This window comes from Macaca mulatta, chromosome 20, assembly GCF_049350105.2.
Source record: "Macaca mulatta isolate MMU2019108-1 chromosome 20, T2T-MMU8v2.0, whole genome shotgun sequence".
Taxonomy (NCBI): domain Eukaryota; kingdom Metazoa; phylum Chordata; class Mammalia; order Primates; family Cercopithecidae; genus Macaca; species Macaca mulatta.
Genome location: NC_133425.1, coordinates 68864619 through 68886486, shown reverse-complemented (window position 1 = coordinate 68886486; position 21868 = coordinate 68864619). Strand labels below are relative to the sequence as shown.

The window sequence follows — 21868 nt, the reverse complement described above, 5'->3', positions numbered from 1 at the left end:
AAAATTAGCTCTTGGAGGGTGGTGGAAAATATCTTAAATATTACAATGATTTGTGACCCCCAAAGGGCTACAGAACAGAAACAGATACACAGTATGTTTAAGGCATTAAATTTTTCCTGGGAAGGGTGTGGGGAGGGTAAGCAAATCAGTATATCCATACCATGGAATACTCAGCAGTAAAAGGGAATGAATTATTATTGTTATTATTATTATTATTATTACTTTTGAGACGGAGTCTCGCTCTGTCCCCCAGGTTGGAGTGCAGTGGCGTGATCTCCACTCACTGCAAGCTCCGCCTCTCGGGTTCACGCCATTCTCCTGTCTTAGCCTCCCGAGTAGCTGGGACTACAGGCGCCCGCCACTGCGCCCGGCTAATTAATGTATTTTTAGTAGAGACGGGGTTTCACCATGTTAGCCAGGATAGTCTCGATCTCCTGGCCTCGTGATCCGCCCGTCTCGGCCTCCCAAAGTGTTGGGATTACAGGCGTGAGCCACCGCGCCCGGCCGGGAATGAATTATTGAGGTGCACAACTTGAATGGATTATAAGGGCATTATGGGGAATGAAAAAAGTGAATCTCAAAAGGCGATGTGCTGTATGATTCCATTTATATAACATTCTTGAAATAATAAAAGGCTGAACAGATGAGTGGCTGCCAGAGGTAAGGGACAGGGAGAGAGGAGTGGGTGTGGTTATAACCTAGTCACATGTAAGGCCAAAAACAAATGGAAAATGAGGCTTAGTTCTCCTTGTTGAAAATAAGGGAAGAGACTTCTCCTCCCCTTTGCTTAGAGTATTTAGTTTAGAACATCTGTAATTTTAAGTTCTTTGAAATGTTATCTCTTTGAAATGTAGATAAATCTTTTAAAAAGTGAAATAAGCCTCTTGCCAGCTTTAGGACCCAGAAGTGTCTTTCTTAAGAACCTGGGAACCATCTCTTTGACATGTAATTAACAAGGAAGAGGAAGTCCCTAGTCCCAGTTTCTGGGAGAGGATGGGAGCCTAGCTTCCATGGGGCCCTGCTAGAAAGATAAGTTTGTTTTTCCTTTGGATAAAGCCAATTAGCTAACACAGTTGGTCACCTCCATTACCATGTTGATTTAGGATAAACTATGTGTGACAAATGATGGTGTCAAGTCCTCTTACTTGAGACTAGCCATTATTTACTCTGAGAACATGAATGAAATGGCTTGGATCTGGTTGGCTCTATAGGAGGGGCAGACTTCCTTCTGTCTTTGCAATCTCTCAGCAGATTGCCTGTGATGTGCATTACATTCTGGTTTAATGCTTATTCAATAATAAAATTGTTTTCTTTCTCTTCTACCTTTGTGGATAGATTTTCTGGGTTGGAAGGAGATTTTGTTTTTAATTTTATTTCCCCAGGAAGCATGAGGAATCCTTGTGGTAATGGAATAGTTCTGAATCTTAATTGCAGTGGTGGGTTCACAAATCTACATGTGATAACACTGCACAGAACTGCACCACACACATACACACACGCATAGAAAAGTGGTGAAATCTGAATAAGCTCTGTGGCCTGTACCAACGTCAATTTCATGGATTTGATGTTGTACTATAGTTATACGAGATGTTATTGTTGGGAAAACACTTTTTAAAAAATTCCCTGTAAATCTATAATTATTTCAAAATAAAAAGTTAAAAAGTATATATCAAACTATTCAAGGAGATTCCATTTTATATATAACAAATAAAAATATTTCATGGAGAGTATTAGGAAAAAAGGTCTAAAATGGATTTTTAGGGAGTGATAATGGAAAAGGTTGACAAATACTGTTTGCAAAGGGCTAAACCTTAGCTAGGTCTAGGGCCCAGCAGGGAAGGTTAATGTGTGCCATGGCCCAGTGAGGCACAGGAGGTGAGAGTGGAAGTGTGACAAATTGGGAGAGGAGCAGGGTCCGCTGACAGCCCTCCCAGTTGTCCGAATTCTAGAGCAACAAAGCCAACTCTGTACTTGGCTCCTGAGCCACGAGTGGTCCACCCTGCCCTACTCAAGGGAACCAGCTTGGCTCTGCACGTACCATCATATTCACAGAAACCCCACCCCACTCCTCTTCTAGGCTTTGATAAGGTGCAGCGTGGGAACCCAGTAAGCAGGTGGAGACACATCATTGCTTCCAGTGGGCAGCCCGGGGCTGGCAGGAGAAGGCAGAGGCTAAGAGACCATCTTAGCAGCTGGGCAGGCCTGGGTTCAAATCCTAGCTCTGTGCTTGCCTTGGGACATGCACTTCACTTCTGTAAAACTAAAATTTAGATGACAGCGGCATCATTCTCCCCCCACCCTCATTGTGGGAGGATTTAACAAGACAACAGTGCAGGTTAACAGTGTGGCACAGGCTTAGTATGAGTCCAATAAGTGGTAACTGATGTTACTAATTATGATCATCCTTGGTGCTAAGGTTCACTTTTAGCATCTGGTACTTGAACCAGGCTTCTGCAAAACAAATAATCGCCAGTGGGCTTTGGTGCTCCCAGTCTCTCCCATGACACCGTTCTCCCCCACATTAGAGCTGCCTCTTAACCAACCTAAGGGCTCTCTAGCCACATATATGATTCTTCCTTAGAACATATTCTCATGCACATTTGCATTTGGAAAGAAGAGCACAGGGGGATGGCAGCTGTCATGGTCAGGAATAGACCGTTAAAACAGGACTTTCAGGGGTGATAAGGGAGGACATATTGGGATTTTGCCTTCCTATCCCATCCTTTATTTATAAGCTGAGAAGCTCTCTCCTCCAGAGACCCTCACTTGGCTCCCACCTCTGTGGCACCACATGCTCCTGACTTTTCCAGAACCTTTTGGCCACCCCTCTCCCCCACTCAGATGCTGGGGTATTTGGGGGCTCCATTCTGAATCTGCCTTTTTTCCTGCTCACTAGACACACTTCCTAGGGAATCTCCCCATTTCCTGTGATTGCAATGATCATCTGATGACTCTCAAGTCACTTTCTCCAACCTCTCTCCCTCTCCGAGGTGCCCAGCAGTGGTTCCGGTTCCCTACTGGCTGCTCTTCGCAGATGATACACAGAAATCTCACATTCGGTAGCCACGGGAAGCAGTCGAACTCCTTTCCTTTCCCTCTCCTCTCACCAAGACCTCGCTTCTCCTCCTGAGTTTCCTGTCTCAGTCCCCTCTCCTTACCTTGTCATCCAAGTAAGATTTAGAGGTCCCCTCAACCCCACGCCCATATCCAGTCAATGCCTAAGTCTTGACCATTCCATTTCTGGAATATTCCTTGAACCAGTTCGCCCTGTCCCCACTGTCATCACCATTGCTTACAGCACCACCATCTCTCACCTAGAATTACTCCACCAGCTTAAAAAAAATTGTAGAGATGGAGTTTCACCATGTTGCCCAGGCCGGTCTCAAATTCCTGGCCTCAGGCCATCCTTGGCTTCCCAAAGTAATGCGATTATAGGAATGAGCCACTGCACCTGGCCCTCCAACAGCTTCTAAAAAACTGATCTCTCGAATCTACTCTCATCATCCCCAAGTTCCTGTCCCCTCAGAGCTCCGCAAGGCAGCCAGAGGGATCTCTTAAAGATGCGAAGTCGATTAGGCCACACCTCTGGTTGCCCTCAGGATGAAGTCCAAAAACCTTAATAGGTCAGTCACCTGATAGCTCACCTCCTGGGCTCATCTTGCCTCTCCTAGCTTCCTGCTTCTTTGCCTTATCTCTGTCTTTCTCCTTTCTGTACCTCAGAGGCCATGTTCTTGCCCCTGGGCTTCTGCACACAGCGCCCTTCTGCACATGCACCCCACATACTCTGCACACAGCGCCCTTCTGCACATGCACCCCACATACTCTGCACACAGCACCCTTCTGCAAAGGCATCCTGCGCACCCGGAGCTGCCTTACCTCAGCAGGCTCATCCTCTGGCACTTCCTCAGTTATTATGTCAAAGTGATCGAGCGTTTCACATTTGTTATAGTCTTTGTCTGTGTTTTTCCTGGCTTGATTCAAGAACGTTTCATACTTTTCATTCGCTGTGCCGGGGTAGGGAGTAGGGGTTGGAAGGAGAGCAGAATCAGGAAGGTCAGAAAAATATGAATGATGTCCCAAACACAGACTCTCAGCCCCTGGTAAGGTGGGAAGGGAAGTGGACTTTTGGATACTTCGTCTGCCCTGCTTTCCCTGCTTCAGAGGGTGAGGTGATGTGAGAGTTGAATTTGTATCAGAGACCTCACTGAGTTCAGTGAGATTAGGCTTTACTGAATGACTGGCTGGTTCTCCAGAACTTGAAGGCAGTAACATTCGAAGCCACTCGTAGGGTGACCCACTTGATCCTGGCTTGCTTGGGGCTTTCTTGGTTCTAGCACTTAAACCACTACACCCTGGAGCTCTCCCAGTGCTGGACAAACCCAGCCAGCCAGTCACCCTTTAAGCCACTTTTTACGTTTATTAAATCTCAATTAACAAAAAATATGTTTGGGTCAATTTGCTTTAATTAACACTAAATATGCCACATCATCCTGAATCAGGGAGGGTAGGTAATCAATGGAGAGATTCCCACCTGAATTTACCACTATGCCATTGCAAATTCAAATACTTTGAAAGGTAAGGTAGGAAAGTTATTTAAAATGCCTACTATAGGCCAGGTGTGGTGGCTCACGCCTGTAATCCTAGCACTTTGTGAGGCTGAGGCAGGTGAACTGCCTGAGCTCAGGAGTTCAAGACAAGCCTGGGCAACATGGCGAACCCCATCTCTACAAAAAATACAAAAAATTAGCTGGGCATGGTGGTGTATGGCTGTAATCCCAGCTACTGGGGAGTCTGAGGCATAAGAATCGCTTGAGCCCTGGAGGTGGAGGTTGCAGTGAGCTGAGATCCTGCCACTGAACTCCAGCCTAGGTGACAGAGCAAGAATCTGTATAAATAAATAAATACATACATACATAAATGCATAAATACATAAATAAAAAAATTTTAAAAAGCCTATTATAAAACAGTAGGAAATGCTGTGAATATAGTGAGCTGGAGAACAGAAGACCCAACTAATGGTGTTCAAGTTTAAATTATTTTAAAGCCCTTACTGGCCAAACCATGTCTACTGCCCTGATGAGGCCAGCTGGGTGCCCAGTTTTCAACTGTACGGCAAAGGTTTTCCTTCCCGAAAATTATATGTGGAGCTGGAGTAACCCTCATCTGGCTGGAACTCTATATACGAGAGTGTAACATGGTCTTAGTGTTAGTGACATTTATTGCCAGGCACTGTGGCTCAACACCTGTAATCCTAGTGCTTTGGCAGGCTGAGATGGGAGGATCACCTGAGACCAGGAATTCAAGACTAGCCTGGGTAACAAAATGAGATCCCTTCTTAAAAAAATAAAATAAAATAAATTAGCCAGGCATGGCAGTGCACACTTGTAGTCCCAGCTACTCAGGAGGCTGAGGCGGGAGGATCCCTTGAGCCTAAGAGTTAAGATTACGGTGAGCTATGATTGCACCACTGTATTTCAGCCTGGGTAACAGAGTGAGACCTTTTTAAAATAGAGACAGGGTGTTGTGTGTGTATATATATATACACACACATATATATACACACACACATATATACACACACACACACACACATATATACACACATATATATATATTTTTTCAAGTTTTCAGGGAGCAGACAATTAGAATTCAGTGGATGATTATAAACAGGAGAGTTAGTGACTTCAGGGAATGAGGTAAGAGGAAAGGCTGGGTGGGAGGACTTAGTCTGAAGCTTTCTGGGGAAAGTAGATTTCAAGGAGCTTGAAGAGAGATTCATAGAGTGAGAGGTTTCCCTGACCCATCGTCCTATAACTGACGTCAGGAACAAAGAGCCAGAGACTGTTTATAGCTAAAAGGGCTGCTCAGCTGGGGTTTGGAATCCGCCAAGACAGAAATATTCTGGTACAAAAGGCTAGTCCTGGGGTCCAGATACAACCGGAAAATGTAAGTGGGAAGACAATTACTAAAGTCTAATTTAGACTTCACCCTGTGTAATGCCAACATAAGGGCTCAGAATCTGTGTCTGCCTTTCTGTGCAGTTTATACTTTGAGAATTCTATGCCTGGAAGCTCATTGGCTCTCACCTTCCCAGTGGTGTCTAGGAGAATGCCACAGGGAAAGGAGACTGGGGCCAGAAGGAAAGTACATGGGAGGAGGAAAAGCCTTTAGAGGTAAATTTCCTGATCCCTCTGTCAGTAATTCAATAATGGCCAAATTGGCCACGGTTCTTCAGTTGGGGCTGCCATAGACCATTTCTTATCTCGGCAAACTCAGGTCACCAATTTGGCAATTGACGAATGACATGGAAGAGAACCACTGGGGATTTCCAAGCAAATAAAGTAAGTAGCCAGCAACCTTCCAATAAGCAAAGTTAAAATGTTCGTTTTGTCCCCCAGTGGGGAACTACTCCAGTGTGAAGTAGTACCTGTGAGGTTCCTGGGGAGATCGAGGCAGATTTGGGGAAAGATTCCCTCTCCACTCAGAGTGATATTTTCTGGGTCCAGGTGGGCGATCTGTATCTGGAAACTCCTTTTAAAGACCTCAGGAACTCCAGGAAGGTAGTAAACTTTCAATGCCTGCTCTTGATGTGAACTGATAAAGCCCTACGCAGTAGAAAGACCAGGAAAGGGAAAACGAATGTGCTACAGGCTCAACTCATTAAATTACTTAAAACAACAACGATAATGACAGAGTAAACCTAAAAAAAGAAGGAAAGGAGTAAGAGATTTAATGAAATAGAGTGCAAAGAAACAGAAGAGCTTCATACATCTAAAAACTGGTTTTTTGAAAAAAGATGAATAAAATACACAAAACTGGTAAGACTGATTAAGAAGATAAGGAGAAAAGTCACCAAAAATGTAAAAAGAAAAATGGTTCATAAATATATAGTAAAATAGTACATATATGATTATGAGAAAACTTTATGTCAATATATTAAAACATTTTTGTGAAATTAACAATTTCCTAGAAAAATATGAATAACGAAATGTAAAAACCCTGGAGTGATCTGTATCCTATATAGAAGCTGAAAAATGAAGATAATTACCCTGACAAAGGAATATACGGCATTTGAAGCAAGTTCTGCCACTCCTTCAAAAAACATATAATCAATTTAGTTTACGAGCCATTCAGGAAATAGAAAAGACAGAAATGCCCATTTTTTTATTCTGATATCCAAACTGATCAAATGCAGCATGAAGAAGGAAATTTATGAACCAACGATCACTTAACAAAGGAACAAAAATTGTAAGTAAAATGTTAGCTAAGTGAACCCAGCAATATATGTATATTTAAATGCAGATGGTAGCATATAGAGTTTTTTTGGTCTTCCTTTTCCTTTCATTTTACCTAACAATATATTTTACAATTAATTCAATATTAGTACATCTAGAGCTGCTCCATCCTTTCTAGTTGCTATGTATTATTCCATTACATAGTTCTAATATATTTTTAAAAACTAGTTTCCTACTGACAGACATTTAGTTTGTTTCTGACCTTTTGCTATTGCCATTACAGATTATATAGGAAATAATCTTATAAACACATCATTTTGCAAATGTAGGAAAACGTATGTAGAATAAATTCTTAGAAATGAAATTGCTGGGTCAAAGTGTAATTTTGATAGATAAGGCCAAATTATTCTCTACAGAGTTGTTATCAATTTACAATAACTGCAGCAATGTAAATTCAAATGCTTTAAAAAACTTTAGAAAAGGGCAAGGAAAACATAGCAGTTATGATAGATACAAAGATGGAATAGAAACAAAACTCTAAGGAAATTTTAAAAATAGACAAATGAAATATGACAAAAGAAATAATAGCAAGCATTTCAGTTTTGCTAATCATAAGAATGTGTTAAACGTTCCTACTGAAACTTAAGGACTCTCAGAGTAGATTAAAAAACAATATCCCAATACATATGTTTTATGAATGATAAGCCTAAAACAAAATGACATAGACTATGGGCAAATTATGTAACGCAAAAAGAAAGCAGCAATCACAATATTAAGACCAAACAAAGCGGAATTCAAAGCAGAGCATTCAAAGGGAACAAGAAGGCAACTGAAGGCAGACAGAACACACAGTCCATGATGAACACTTAATAGTCATGAGATCTTCTGTGTCAACACAGAAACAAAAGAGTATAAAACAAAAAGGTGCATGTATTTGTAGAAAACAATAGAGAAATGGACAAAAGTTTTATATACCACTCTTGAGTCTTAGAAAAATTAAACAGAAAAAGATACAGAAGATTTTAATGTTATAATTATTCAGGTTAATTTAGTAGAGATTCCAGATATGATAATCTGGATTCTATAGCCCAGGTAACATTATTTTCAAACATTTATTAGTATTAAAAATCACTTTAGGTCATTAAAATATATTAATAAATTCACTAAGTAGGAATTTAGAGGACCATATTATCTGATCATGATTCAAAAAACCTCAATATTAGTAGCAATTTAAATAACAAAAGCAAAAATCTTAATCATTTGGAAATTAAATAAAGAAAAATGTATTTTAAATTATACTTGTAAGTAAAACTATAATTTAAGACAACTATAATTTAGATAATAAAAATTATAATAGTCAAATATTAACATGTATAAAACACATAAAATTGACATCTACTTTATCTGTAATTTTCTTAAAATATAAGGGATAAGGCTAAAGGTGTCCTTAGGCAAATGGATAGCCTTACATTTTTTCATTATTAACTAAGCAAAAAAATAAAAGTAGGCATTCAAGTCAGGAAGTTAGAGAAACAAAACACAAGAGTGAATTTGGGCCGGGTGAGATGGGGCTCACGCCTGTAATCCCAGCACTTTGGGATGCGTTCAGGAGTTCAAGACCAGCCTGGGCAACATGGCAAGACCCTGTCTCTAAAATAAATAAATAAATAAATAAATAAATAAATAAATAAATAAAATAATAAACACAAAAATTAGCTGGGTGTGGTGGTGCATGCCTGTGGTCCCAGCTACTTGGGTGGCTAAGGTGGGAGGATTGCTTGAGCCCAGGAGGCAGCGGTTGCAGGGAGTTGAGATCTGCACTCCAGTCTAGGCGACAGAGCCAGACCTGGTCTCAAAAAGAAAAACAAAAAAACAAAAAACCAAAAAAAGTGAATTCAGAAGATTAGCTAAGACAAATTGGGAAAAAACCAAAAGGGGAGTTGACCTAACAGATATTAAGATGTATTTTTAAAGCCATAGCAACTAAAATAGTATAGCATTAATGTAGGGACAGACAGAGCAATGAAGAATAAAGAGACCAGCAGTAAACCCAAATATGTGAGATAATTTAGGGGAAGAACAGACTTTATCATCAAAGACGATGGTGCTCATTATCTTTGGATTTACAAGACTATGAATAATTACACTTTAAAAATATTTTCCATTTTTTTCTATAACAATTATGTGCTATTTTCATAATGAGAAAAATTCAGCAAATGTTCCTTAAAACTGGTCGATCAACATAATATGAACAAGGAACCACTTTCTCTGTTTGCTTCTGAAACCAGTTTGGCTCAGGGCAGTCTGCTGGTGTTTCACACCTGCTGAAGTCAGTGGAGAGGAAGCCCGTGGGAATTACAAGGGCAGTGTGAAGACATCGGTGGAAATAAACTAGTCTCATTATCATGGAAAATAAATCCATGCATTGCATTTGTCTTGTTGATTGCTATATCCCTGGTGCCTGGAAACTGGCTACTGAGGGACTAAATATTTGTTTAATAAGTGAGTGAAGTGGCTTGGATTTATTATTATTTTTTTTCTGCTTCTGAGAGTTCTTCAGTTTTAATAAAAAGAAAAAGTCACACTTGTAATCCTGGCCATGAATACTCACCTGCATCGGGGTGGGACTTGTAGGTTTGAATTCGGGCCCCTCCCACTGTTTACTTACGGAGAGAGGCAGGATTAGTGGCACTCCAGGGAGAAGGTTGTCTGGAGAAGACTGGGGGTCAGTCAGAACTTTGAACTCAAAGCCGACTTTCCCCGTGTTCGTCAGCGTGATTTCCCTCTCTGTGACGTGGTCAAACAGCTTGAAAGAGAAGGAGATGAGTGACTCCTTTGCCACCCACTCTTGGGACGTGGCTTTGATCGTGAGAAAGGTGCAGAAACACGCCTCATGGATAAAGGTGTGACAGGTCCTGATATAAAGACTGGTCAATCTACATCTCAGCATCACAACAAATGCCTACTGGGGCACTAGACTCTGGAAACCTGGCTCTTAGTTCTTCTAAGAACCAATTTAGTTTAGGTATGGCTGTGGGGCTGAGCATTTCACCTTCCTGGGTCTCAGTTTTTTCACTACAGGAATTTGTAATAGAGAATCTTAAAGTAAGATTTCTACATTAAAAACATTTGCCTTCTGGATTCTGTACTGTAAGAAAAACAAAAGATTTGAGTTTAGAATGTTCTAGAATGAATTTTTCCATTCAGATGGACAACCATGGGTGTAACAGGCCAGTCATGTTCTTTTTCTTGGAATTTTGCTAACATAATTCACCAGCTGGGTTAGCAGGCCCAATAACCACAAACAGGCCGCTTTGGGGGTCCTTAGGAAAAGCTAGGGTGAGGACTGACTGCTTCAAAGACTATACTCAGAGGAGCCAAAACCAAGTGCTCAAAGGACCCTGGAGACGAGGAAGGAAAGAGAATTCTATTTGGTCAGCATCATGGAGATGGTCTCAGTAGGTGCTAGGTGAATCAGATTTTAGGCACAATCTTTGATCTATAAACACACATGCATGTGCACGATTCAGTAATTATACATGAAGGAGCTATGTAATGGAGATTCAATCCTCATTGAAATTTGGTAGGAGATATGGTCTCCAAGTGCATAACACAAAATCTGATTGGGAAGAGAATGTGTACTGATGGAATTGACAATTATTCCAAAACAAAAATGGGAAAGTATATTATATTATGGCAAAGATTATCATTAAGTGCCAAGGGAATGTAAAGTAAAAGATAACTGTGGAAGGAGCTGAGCTGGGTCTTATGGGATATAGAGGTTTGGGCTTGGTAGAGTGGAGGATGGGAAAGATAAGGTAAGAGAAAGTGTAACCTCATGAAAGGCTGGGGTGCACTGGGGCCAGTGGATAGACCAGCTTGGCCACAATGAAATGTAGGGACTATAATAGGGAATTATGGGAAGTAAAACTTACAGTGTAAAGATCACCAGTTAATACAGAGGCTTAGGATAGCCTCACCCAGGTGGAGGAATGGGCTCTGACGCAAAGGAACTCATGACAACGGATAGCCAACTCTGATCCAGCACAGCACTGACCAGACGCTTTAAGCAAGGACAACTCCTGGTGGGATAGGCCTGCTACTCCATTCCCACCTTACAGATGAGGGACACTGAGGCTTGGAGAGGTGATGTGTCCAAGATCATGCAGTCAGGAGGAAGTAAAACTGGAATCCGAAGAGGAAGTAAAACCAGAATACAAAGAGGAAGTGAAACCGGAATATGAAGAGGAAGTGAAACTGGAATACGAAACCATGCTCTCTGGTGAATATCACGTTGCTTTGCCAAATGCTGCTGGGCTTAATTGGTCAGGGACTGATGGGATGACAACACCATTTTGGAAAATGTCGCTGGACCGACTAAATCAGAATCTGCACTTGAACAAGACTCCCAGGTGATTCATAGGCACATTACAGTGTGGGAGGAACTCCTGTTATAATTTAGGCATGGCTTGATGAGACCCTGCAATGTGATATCAGTGGCAATGGGAAGAGAAAACTGACTCAGAGAGGGACCCTGGTGATGAGTCAGCAAACCCTGGATGCTTAGAAGGATGTGGAGAGGTGAAGGAGAGAGTGCAGAGGAAAAGCCTTGGAGATTGTGAACCCAAGGGTGGAGAAAATGGTAGTGCTATTGAAAGAAATGCAGAAGTTGGAACAGGCTCCTGGGTTGAAAGTGAAGAAGTGACCTTGAGCATCTAACATGCTCAGTTTCAGGAGACGATAAGAAAAGCAAATGCAAGTAGCTGGCAACAGTTGGCAGCAGGAGGATGGTCAGGGTTAGGGAGGCAGATGGGAGATCAAGGACAGGGGTGATGGCAAGACTACGATGACTGGGGTTCAGGAGAGATTTGTTTAAGATGCTTAAGGTAAAACCAGAAAATCTCCACCCAATGGTTTGCGATACCTGTAATCCATAGTGAATATCCTTGGTGTCAAAGGAATAGTTGACCAGGGACGCCTCTCCCTTTAGTGTTATTTCGTAGGTGGGTCCTTCTTCCACTTCACACAGAGCTTTAGCTTGTGCAATGATGTTAGAGTGTCCATAGAAGGTGAATGACATTTGGTGGCTACTGTGTGGCTGCAACACTCCAAACAGGGGCAAAATATCAAACACCTGCAGAGAAAGTCATTCTATAAGAGAGCAGCTGATGGGATGAATCCCTGCCAAGGGTAAGTGAAAGTTATGTCAATTTACACATTAATTCCAGTCTTTAACTCATTTGATAGAAGGTAGCCCGGCACCCTGAAAACACACAATGGTAATGATGGTAACAGTGCTCTGGTGAGATTTAAGTTTCTAATGTGCGGCAGGTGCTCAGTTAGAAAGAAAAGTTAGTGTCTGATAAGGTCAGGATTCACACCGTGTCACTTACTTCTTCTATCCCGATGGAAAGCATCTCATTCTGTTCACAGGTCTGTAGGGATTCCTGATCCTCCACCTGGCTCTGGCTTGAGTATATTCTTTCTATTTCAGCAGAGCTAATTTTTATTTCCTAGAAATTAAAGATGTGAGGAAAAGCTGGCAAGCATTCAAAATGGATCATCAACTGACAGAAAAATAAAGTATGTTGTATACGATTATAAAAATAGTACATTTTTTCCCCAGGGAGGTAATTGAGCAAGTGACTATAATGTACACACAAGGATATTTATGGCAGCATTACTTATAACAGCAAAACTTTGGAAGACAACTCGGTGGCCATCAATAGGTGGTCACTTTAAAGGAAGTGTGTGTGGTACGTCTATCCATGAAGGATAATGCATGTATATTTATGGATGGGAATGATGTGCACAATATATTATTGAGTGAAAACAGTTCCATTCATGTGAAATTACATATGCCTCATGTGTCTGAAGGTGTGTGTGTGTAAATTCCTTCAGAGATTTGCATAGGCAAATAGAAATATCTGGGAAGTTGTTTGCTAAGAATTTCATTAGAATTTTTCTCAGTGGGGTAGAAAGAAGATAGGAGTTTTGAGGATGTTTGCTTTAATTTTTCTGCATTCTTGAGTTTATATGTACACATACGTACATATGTTTGTACACATATATTTTATTTTTGAGACAAGGTGTCTGTCACTGTCACCCAGGCTGGAGTGCAGTGGCATGATCAGAGCTCACTGCAGCCTCGAATGCCTGGGCTCAAGTGATCTTCCCACCTCAGCCTTCCTAAAGTAGCTAGGACTGCAGTCGTGTACCACCACACCCTGGGGTCTCGTTATATTGCCCAGGCTGGTCTTGAACTCCTGGCCTCAAGCCATCCTTCTGCCTTGGGTCCCAAAGTACTGGGGTTACAGGCGTGAACCACTGTTTCTGGCCTATTCTTGAGTTTTCTATGACAAGCATCTTTGAAAATAGAAAAAGAAGAATTAACATTTAAAAGACAAATGTTTTACATACTCACACATACTCATTCTAAAAAAATTTTAAAATACAGAAAGCTCCAAGGAAAGAAAGAAAAATCCATCTCAGGTTATACTGTAGATAAATATTATTATATATTATATATGTGTATATAAAATATATTATATATGTGTATATAAAATATATTATATATTATATAGGTATATATGTATATATAAAATTTATTATAAATATATATGTATATATAGACTGTGTATTATGTGTGCATATATACTTGTATTCTGATTTTTCAGTTGACCTAATATGAGTGCCATCTTCCATATGACTGAACATTCTTCACAAACATCACTTAAAGTATTTTAGAAAGTTGATTGTACACGATACAAATTTAAAACATTCAAAAGGATATACGGTAAAAAAATTTTTAAAAAAGACTCCTATCCCTACAGTTCTCCGGTTCCCCCCTCCTAAGGTACCCACTGTCCAGTTTCCTATATGTTCAATTAGTTATTCCTCTTCATTCAGCTGATATTTACTGGGGACTTACTAAGAACCAGTTCTATATCCTGAGGATATGATAGTGAACAAAACAGAAGAAAATTCCTGCCCTCATGAAGATTAAATTCCAGAGATATTCCAAGCACAAGCAAAGATGCCTATGTAACTGTTTGAGAGGTAACACAGTAGCTAAGAGTAAGCCAGATGGTCAAGTCTTCTAGCTCCCTGGCTTGATGCACATGTCCCTGCATTGGTAAAATGGGGAAAGATGGTGGTACCCACCTCACAGGGGTGCTGGGAGAAGTAAAACAGTTAATGTAAAAAACTGCTTTGCTGGGGCTGTGGCTCACGGCTGTAATCCCAGGACTTTGGGAGGCTGAGGCAGGTGGATTGCCTGAGCTCAGATGTTCAAGTTCAGTTTCACCCCAGGCAACATGGTGAAACCCTGTCTCTACTGAAATACAAAAATTAGCCAGGCATGGTGGCAGGTGCCTGTAATCCCAGCTATTTGGGAGGCTGAAGCATGAGAATCGCTTGAACCCAGGAGGCAGAGGTTGCAGTGAGCCAAGATGGTGCCACTTCACTCTGGCCTGGGCAACAGAGTGAGACTCTGTCTCAAAAAACAAACAAACAAACAAACAACAACAACAAAAAACAAACAAACAAACCAAAGCTTAGATCAGTGCTCAATAAGTGTTGGTTGCTTTAATAGACATTTTTCTTTATACAAATGGTAGCACACAATGTACTTTGTTTTGTTTTGCACTGAGTATTTTTTCTTAATATATCAGAGATTGTGCCAAATTAGTATGTAGAGAACTTTCTCATTTTTTAAAAAGAATTTCATAGTATTGCCTTGTGCAGATGTAATTTAGTTTATTCAGACGGTCTCCTATTGGTGAAATTAAGTTGTTTCCAATATTTCTTGCTTTTACAAACAAAGCTGCAGTGTACAAGGATGGTTACATGCTTTATGCAAATGCGGAGGTGTATCTGGAGGATAATTTCTAGAAGGGGGACAATGCATTTTAAATTTTGATATACTTGCCACGTTGTATGTTATAGAGGTTATGCCAATTCATACTCCTACCCACACCGTAGGAAAATCCCGCTCAACACTATTTTAAAAGATTGCATCACATCATGGACATAAAGCAATTTATCTTTCATTATTTTTTCATTTTTTTTCTATTTCTAAATGTTGTAACAAGCATCTTTGTATGCACATCTTTGTATCTCCAATAGTTTGCTTAGGCCATCATTCTAGAAGGAGAATTTAAGGGTATTAATTTTTAAGCTCCCTCTGTTTTTGCTACAGAATTACTAAGAAAATATTTTTCCTTTAGTATCCTCTATGTAGGGTGTAGGAACATCACAGGATCACCAAGGTTTAGGGATAACTGGCTTTTCCGTTGTAGAGAAGATATATGTGCTGAGGTGTCCTGGGCTCTTACTGAGTATTGGCTCTGGGTGTTTGGCTGGGAAGAAATGTGGGTAAAGCTATATGGCTTTGTCTCAACTAAACCCAAGCATTGCACTGGCCACTCTGCTCCTGGTTCTGCCTCTGTTTTATGGGAAGGACCCTTGACCTGCCTACCCTCCCCAGGGAAAGGACACCATACATCTGAGATCACACTGGACGCTTTCGTTTTTCTTGGTTCTTTTTCTTCAGGCCTGGCATCTTCATCCACAAGGATAGTCCTGAGAAGTTTAATGAGATGCAGAGATTCACTCATTGGGCCGTCATCACCACAGTCTCAGGTGCATAACTGCCCTGTCTTCCTCTTCTCCCTCTACCACACCCCCATACGTAAGGGGGCTTCTCAATCAAGGGACACCTTTCTCAAGAGGTCAGCTGGTCAGGGCTCTGCTGCCCTATGCCCCCAAACATGTGATCTAGGCCACTGAACTTGTCAATTTTTCACGGGGCTCAACCCTTCTTTACTGGCCCATCAAGCCCATGTCCAACTTACAAAAAGTCCTAGGAAGCTCTAGCAATTCTTCAGACAATGTTGTTTCCCTATTTATTGGAGCATTTTATTGTTATTAATGTTGTTTCCCTATTTATTGGAGCATTTTATTGTGAGGATATAATGTTTGGCGAATTGTTATGTCCTTTCGTGCTTGCTACCCTGGACCCAATACTGGCTGTAGATCTTGGACATATGTAGACCTTGGACAAATGATAGGAAGGGCTCAGTCCCCCAGGACTCATGATGGTACCTCCTCCATATCCTGTATGTCTACTCTGGGGCCGACACATAGAAAACACTTATTAAACTGTTGACTGGATGAATGAACCAATGAGGGATGAATATTGAGAATGTAAGACCGTGTAAAGAAAAGAAAAGCTACCACAAAAAATCCATGTTGGCTTTGCATTTGCACTTACTTAACAAAACCATTTAAATCCATCTCGGGGATTGCTGGTGAGCTGGCAGTCTCTGAGGTTGCTGGGATGGACTCCATCTGGGCCAGTGGGGCACTGTAGGGCTTCTTCGGCAACGTCACAAACCTACCAAGGCATGGGACAGGGAATGGGGGGAGACAGGAGACATCAGTTTTTGCAAATCAGTGCTCAGTGGGCTCTCAGTTTCTAAGGCCAAACTCCAAATCCCAGACCAGGCAGGTCTCGCAGGGACCACCTTACACCCTCCCTTGAACTTGTCTTCTTCAAATCTCAGCTAAGGTTTCACTTGCTCTTAAAAAGTTTTCTGACTACCAGCCTCAGCCCAATTTCTTTCCTCTAAGTATCTACAGCCCCCTGGGCTTCCCCTTTCACACTTATTTTTACCATCCCTGCTAGATGTGGACTCGCTGAGGACTGGTATCCAATATGGTATCCAATCCAGAGCCTGGCCTGGAGTAAGTAGTCGGCATGGTCGTGAATGAATGAACCACTGGGGATCCTGCTCCCAGATCACCAGAAAGCAGGGCTAAGACTCAGCTGAGGCCTGGGAAGCACTCTCTGTTAGGGGCCTGGAAGTGCAGGCTCGGGTTTCCTACATGACCTTGCCTCCTAAATGTGACCTTAGTGCCTTGCTGGCCATACCCTAGTCCTGGTCCCACCACTAAGCTGTGCTGCCACTCGAGTTCTCTGAGCAAAGGAACCCAGGGGAAAAGAAGCAATTGTACCAGCTGGTGCTGAAGCCCATATGTCCAGGTTCCAGTGATTAAAAAGCTCTTTGGATGTGACAAAGGCCAAGGTGGTGGGGTCACCCCGATTCTTCCTGTTTCTCCTTGGTACGTGGCTTTTTCTGGAGCCATCTCTGCCCCTCCCCAACCTATCTCAAGCCCTTGATGTTAATTTCAATCCATTTCACTTATATATTCATTCTGGCCCCATCTGTACTCAGAGGCTCAGCACAAATGTCATCCACTATGTGAAGCTTCCACCACTGGCCCATCTCCCTCCCTTGGAAGCTTCACAGCATTTCAGCTGCACTTCTTTTAGGACCCTGTCCACTTTAACCACCTCCTAGAGGATCATTTCCTAAATTTCAGGCATCCCACTACCATCCTCGTGATTTGTAAGCACACACTTTGATGAGTTATATACACATCTGTGGAACTATCACCACATTAACACACAGAATGTTTCCATCATCCTAAAAAGTTGCCTTGTGCAAATACTCATCTGCTTAATATCACTAGAGATTAATTTGCCTACGCTTTCATAGAAATGGAATTGGGAATATGTACGAATGTGTGTCTGACCTCCTCTGTTTGGCATGATGTTTTTGAGATCCGTCCATGTTGTTGCATGTAGCAGTGAGCTGTTCTTTTTTTTGCAGCAGTATTCCATAGTGTGGATGTTTTCCCACCTTCTTGTTGATGGACACCTCGACTATTTCTAGCTTGTAGATGCTATGAATCAAGTTGCTATGAACATCCGTGTAAAAGTCTTTTTGTAGACATATGTTTTCATTCTTCTTGGGTAAACTCCTTGGAAGCGAATTGCTGGGTTGTATGGTATATGTATGTTTAACATTACAGGAAACTGCCAACCAGTTTTCCAAAGTCGCTGTACCACTTTACACTACCACCTGCATTGTATGAGAGTTCCAGTTGGTCTGCATTCTCATCCACACTTGGTATTTAGTCTTTTACATTTTAGCCATTCAAATGAGCATAGGGTGATATCACATTGTGGGGTTCATTAATAGGCTATGTCATTACTATAAATGAAAACACAGTATTACCTCTCATATTTAGAAAAATCAACACAATGGAAAAAATCAATGTAATTATTTTCTTGCCTGGTGAAGGCTCTGAGCTGAGCTCTGGTGGCTCTTTTTAAGAAGGGAAAACACTGGACCGGCATGATCTTGGCTGGGCTTATTACTGTATGGAAGAAGGATCCACGGTGTCCCCTCTTTACAGACCCTATTGCACAGGGTCTCATACATAGAGCCCAAACTCAACAGATGTTTGATTGATTGAATGCTTGGATGGATGGATGGATGGATGGATGGATGGATGTGTGGATGGATGTGTGGACTGTTGAATGAGAACGGTTGAATAGCATGGAGCACTCACTATGCAGAATAGTCAGCATCTGACTGTCCTGCACCCTCTCTGCCAACCTGGGATAAAGAGTGGGGATGGGAAAGCATGGAGAAGTCACAGAGTATGGAAAAACTCTTTTCATTTTTGGCCTGAGCTTCCATTTGACTTGTTTCAGGCCAAATGTCTCTAGCTGACTTTACCTCTGGCTGAAACCACTCCATTAGGGGCAGAGAACATATGTTGGGCTGGGTGCTAAAAAAATCTCCTGGGAAGGTCGTTAAAATAAAGATTCCTGAACCTCGTCCTCCAACAGATTACAATTCAGCAGGTCTCAGGAGTCAGATTTTTAGCAGTCTTCCCAGGCAATTCTAATGGGCAGCTAGATTTAGGAGCTGCCATGGGTAGGAATGGCAACATGACAGCTGAGAATGGAGCTGATAATTAATATGGGGCTATCACTGCAGCCTTAACAGCTAGGGACAGTGAAAATCAGCCAAGGACAATTCTGAACACTTATTAAATCACCCCAGGTCAGCAGAGACGCCTGGGGAGGCTTTGCCGGCTCGCTGCCCCACGTAATAGCACTCTCCCATCCAGCCTTTGCACCCCTGTGAGATGCTGTGCTGCATAAAGAGAAAGCACATGCGAATTTCTGTAAAGGAAAAATACGAAGCTGTAGAGGGTCTTCATACCTGAGGAAAAACAACACGTCACTGGACAATGCTACCTGGACAACTGGGAAGTGAGAGGTCTCTGTGGAAATCAACAGAGGAAGGCAGAGCAGCCCTCCCTGCTCACCACCTGAGCCACAGGAGACAGTGAAACATTTACCGTAATGAGGGCTTTAAGTTATTAAAACTGGAAAACCTGCTCCAAAATATTGAAATAGAATGTTGGTAGAGGTTTTTGGATCAGATTTCCTTTTACCCTCAGGAACAGACGATTACTTTCCTGGTATGCTGACCCAAACAGGAGTAGATTCAGTTATTTTTAAAAGAGAGTGCATAGCAATCAGGAACAATCGATACTGCTCCAATTCCAGAGCTCCTCGTGTCAGAATCACGGGAGAAGCCAGGACCTCGTATCAGAATCACGGGAGAAGCCAGGACCTTGTATCAGAATCACAGGAGAAGCCAGGAGAGAAACGCCCCTGTAGCTGCCGGAGAATCACATCATATCAGACACCCACTGATCAGCAGCACTGGCTTTGGGGGCAGTGGCTTCCCTCCTCATGGTTTATTTTCAACTCTGGGGGAAGGATCACCACAATCTTTTGCGCTGCAACGTTAAAAAAAAAAAAAAAAAAAAACCCCACCATACTTTTTTCCTGTTCTTTCTTCACTGGAAGCAGTGTAGTGCTAAAATAAAACCCTAATGAACAAGCTTGTATTTCAGTTAATGTTCTGTGTTGCAGCTTCCATGATCTTTGCAGATGGGATGGTGGATGCTGGACACCCATTGAAGTCTGTGCAGTGCAGTCTTGTGGGAAAAGGTGGTGGGGGTGGGCAGCCCTGTAGGAGACTCAATAACTTCTAATTCATTCATTCATTAGACTTGGCTTCTGGGAGTGTCCACTACAGAGGATGAAATTAGCCACTGGCTGGACAAGAAGGGCCTGCATATGCTGTTTAATACTTTTTAAAAACTGATGACTGCAGCAGGTGCTGCCGGTGCACTTTATTAGGGTGATGCACCCAGGTGCTGTGTGTGTGGCTGTACCTTCCTCTGGAGCATTGCCCTGGCCCGATGGGAGATGCCTCACCCACCCTGAGCTGCCTTCCCTCTCATTAGGGTATGACTTATAGGAAGGAGTGACTGCTAGGGGTGGCGACTATGAGAGCCCAGCCTCCTTGTCTCTGAGTGGGACAAACTGTGATGTAATTTACACTCCACAGCTCCCCACGGAATCAGGCGGAGGTTAGACTTCTGAAATCACATCTTCCCCGAGTTTTCCTCCAGCCCTATCTTGCTTCCCTGAATTTCTTATAGTTTCTCCTGAGAGCCCTCCCTCAATAAATCACCTCAAGAACCACATTCTCAGGCTCTCCTTCTAGGGAATCCACTATAGTGTTGTAGGATTCCAAAGATGAGAAACCCAACCCTTGCTTCACGGAGCTAAGAGGCCAGTGGATCAGAGTCAGAGCCACAGGAATGGCTGTGCTTTAGGGTACAAGTGCTCCAGCAGGGAGCCAGGCAGTGCACAAGGGTTCCGAGCAAGGCTGTGGGGTCAGAGGGCTTGGGTTTGAATTCCAGCTTCCCCACTTGTGCACGATGGGCCTGGGGGCTGTGTTAGTAAGAGAACCCTCTGCATCTGATTGCGGTGAGCCCCAGTTCATGTAAGGAGCCCCGTGGAAGCTGGGTCATAGCAAATGTCCAATAAATGTGAGCTGCTCTTGTGTGGGGTTGGTGAGGATTATCATCATTTTTGGAATTCAAACAAGGGAGACGCTAACTTGTCTTGGATGCATACAGAAGTCTTCACGGAGGAGGATATCGTCTAACTATGCACAAAAGAAAAAATGGTTCTTTTCAAGTGAAGAGTGGAAGGAACGTTTAGGCTGAGGGAAAGGTGCCTGCAAAGCAGCAGTCCCTAACTTTTTGGCACCAGAGACTGGTTTCATGGAAGACAATTTTTTTCCATGGACTGGGTAGGGGTGGTGGGGGGATTCAAGCACATTACATTTATTGTGCACTTTACTTCTATTATTATTACATCATAATATATGATGAAACAATTATACAACTCACCATCATGTAGAATCAGTGGGAGCCCTGAGCTCATTTTCCTACAACTAGACAGTCCCATCAGGGGGTGATGGGAGACAGTGACAGATCATCAGGAATTAGATCCTCATAAGGAGCATGCAACTGGGATCCTTACATGTGCAGTTCACAATAGGGTTTGTGCTCCTGTGAGAATCTAATGCCGCTGCCTATCTGACAGGAGGCGGAGTTCAGGTGGTAATGTGAGTGGTGAGGAGTGGCTGTAAATACAGATGAAGCTTCGCTTGCTCACCTGCTGCTCACCTTCTGCTGTGTGGCCCAGTTCTTAACAGGCCACAAATTGGTACTGTCATATGGGGGCTGAGAACCCCTGCTGCAAAGGAAATAGGATGGAGAGAACGTGGATTCTCCAGGGACAGGGAAGAAGTCTGTTGTGGGCGCAGCGTATGTGTAGGTGCCCAATGGAAGCAGGTGATGGTGATGACAATGATGATGAAGAATACAGAAGCAATGAGGTG

At 42.4% G+C, this 21868-nt stretch overlaps 1 protein-coding gene across 1 annotated transcript in view; it reads right to left on the bottom strand.

Moving 5' to 3' along the window:
- HYDIN (HYDIN axonemal central pair apparatus protein) overlaps window positions 1-21868 on the bottom strand; it is a 469694-nt gene that overhangs the window by 156934 nt on the left and 290892 nt on the right. Inside the window, exons 26-32 of the mRNA XM_077984568.1 lie at window positions 16510-16632; window positions 15740-15818; window positions 12629-12748; window positions 12160-12369; window positions 9904-10041; window positions 6428-6605; window positions 3877-4004 (exon numbers count right to left, since the gene is read on the bottom strand). Of these exons, the coding sequence (XP_077840694.1) occupies window positions 3877-4004; window positions 6428-6605; window positions 9904-10041; window positions 12160-12369; window positions 12629-12748; window positions 15740-15818; window positions 16510-16632 (976 nt within the window). The remainder of the gene's footprint in view (window positions 1-3876; window positions 4005-6427; window positions 6606-9903; window positions 10042-12159; window positions 12370-12628; window positions 12749-15739; window positions 15819-16509; window positions 16633-21868) is intronic.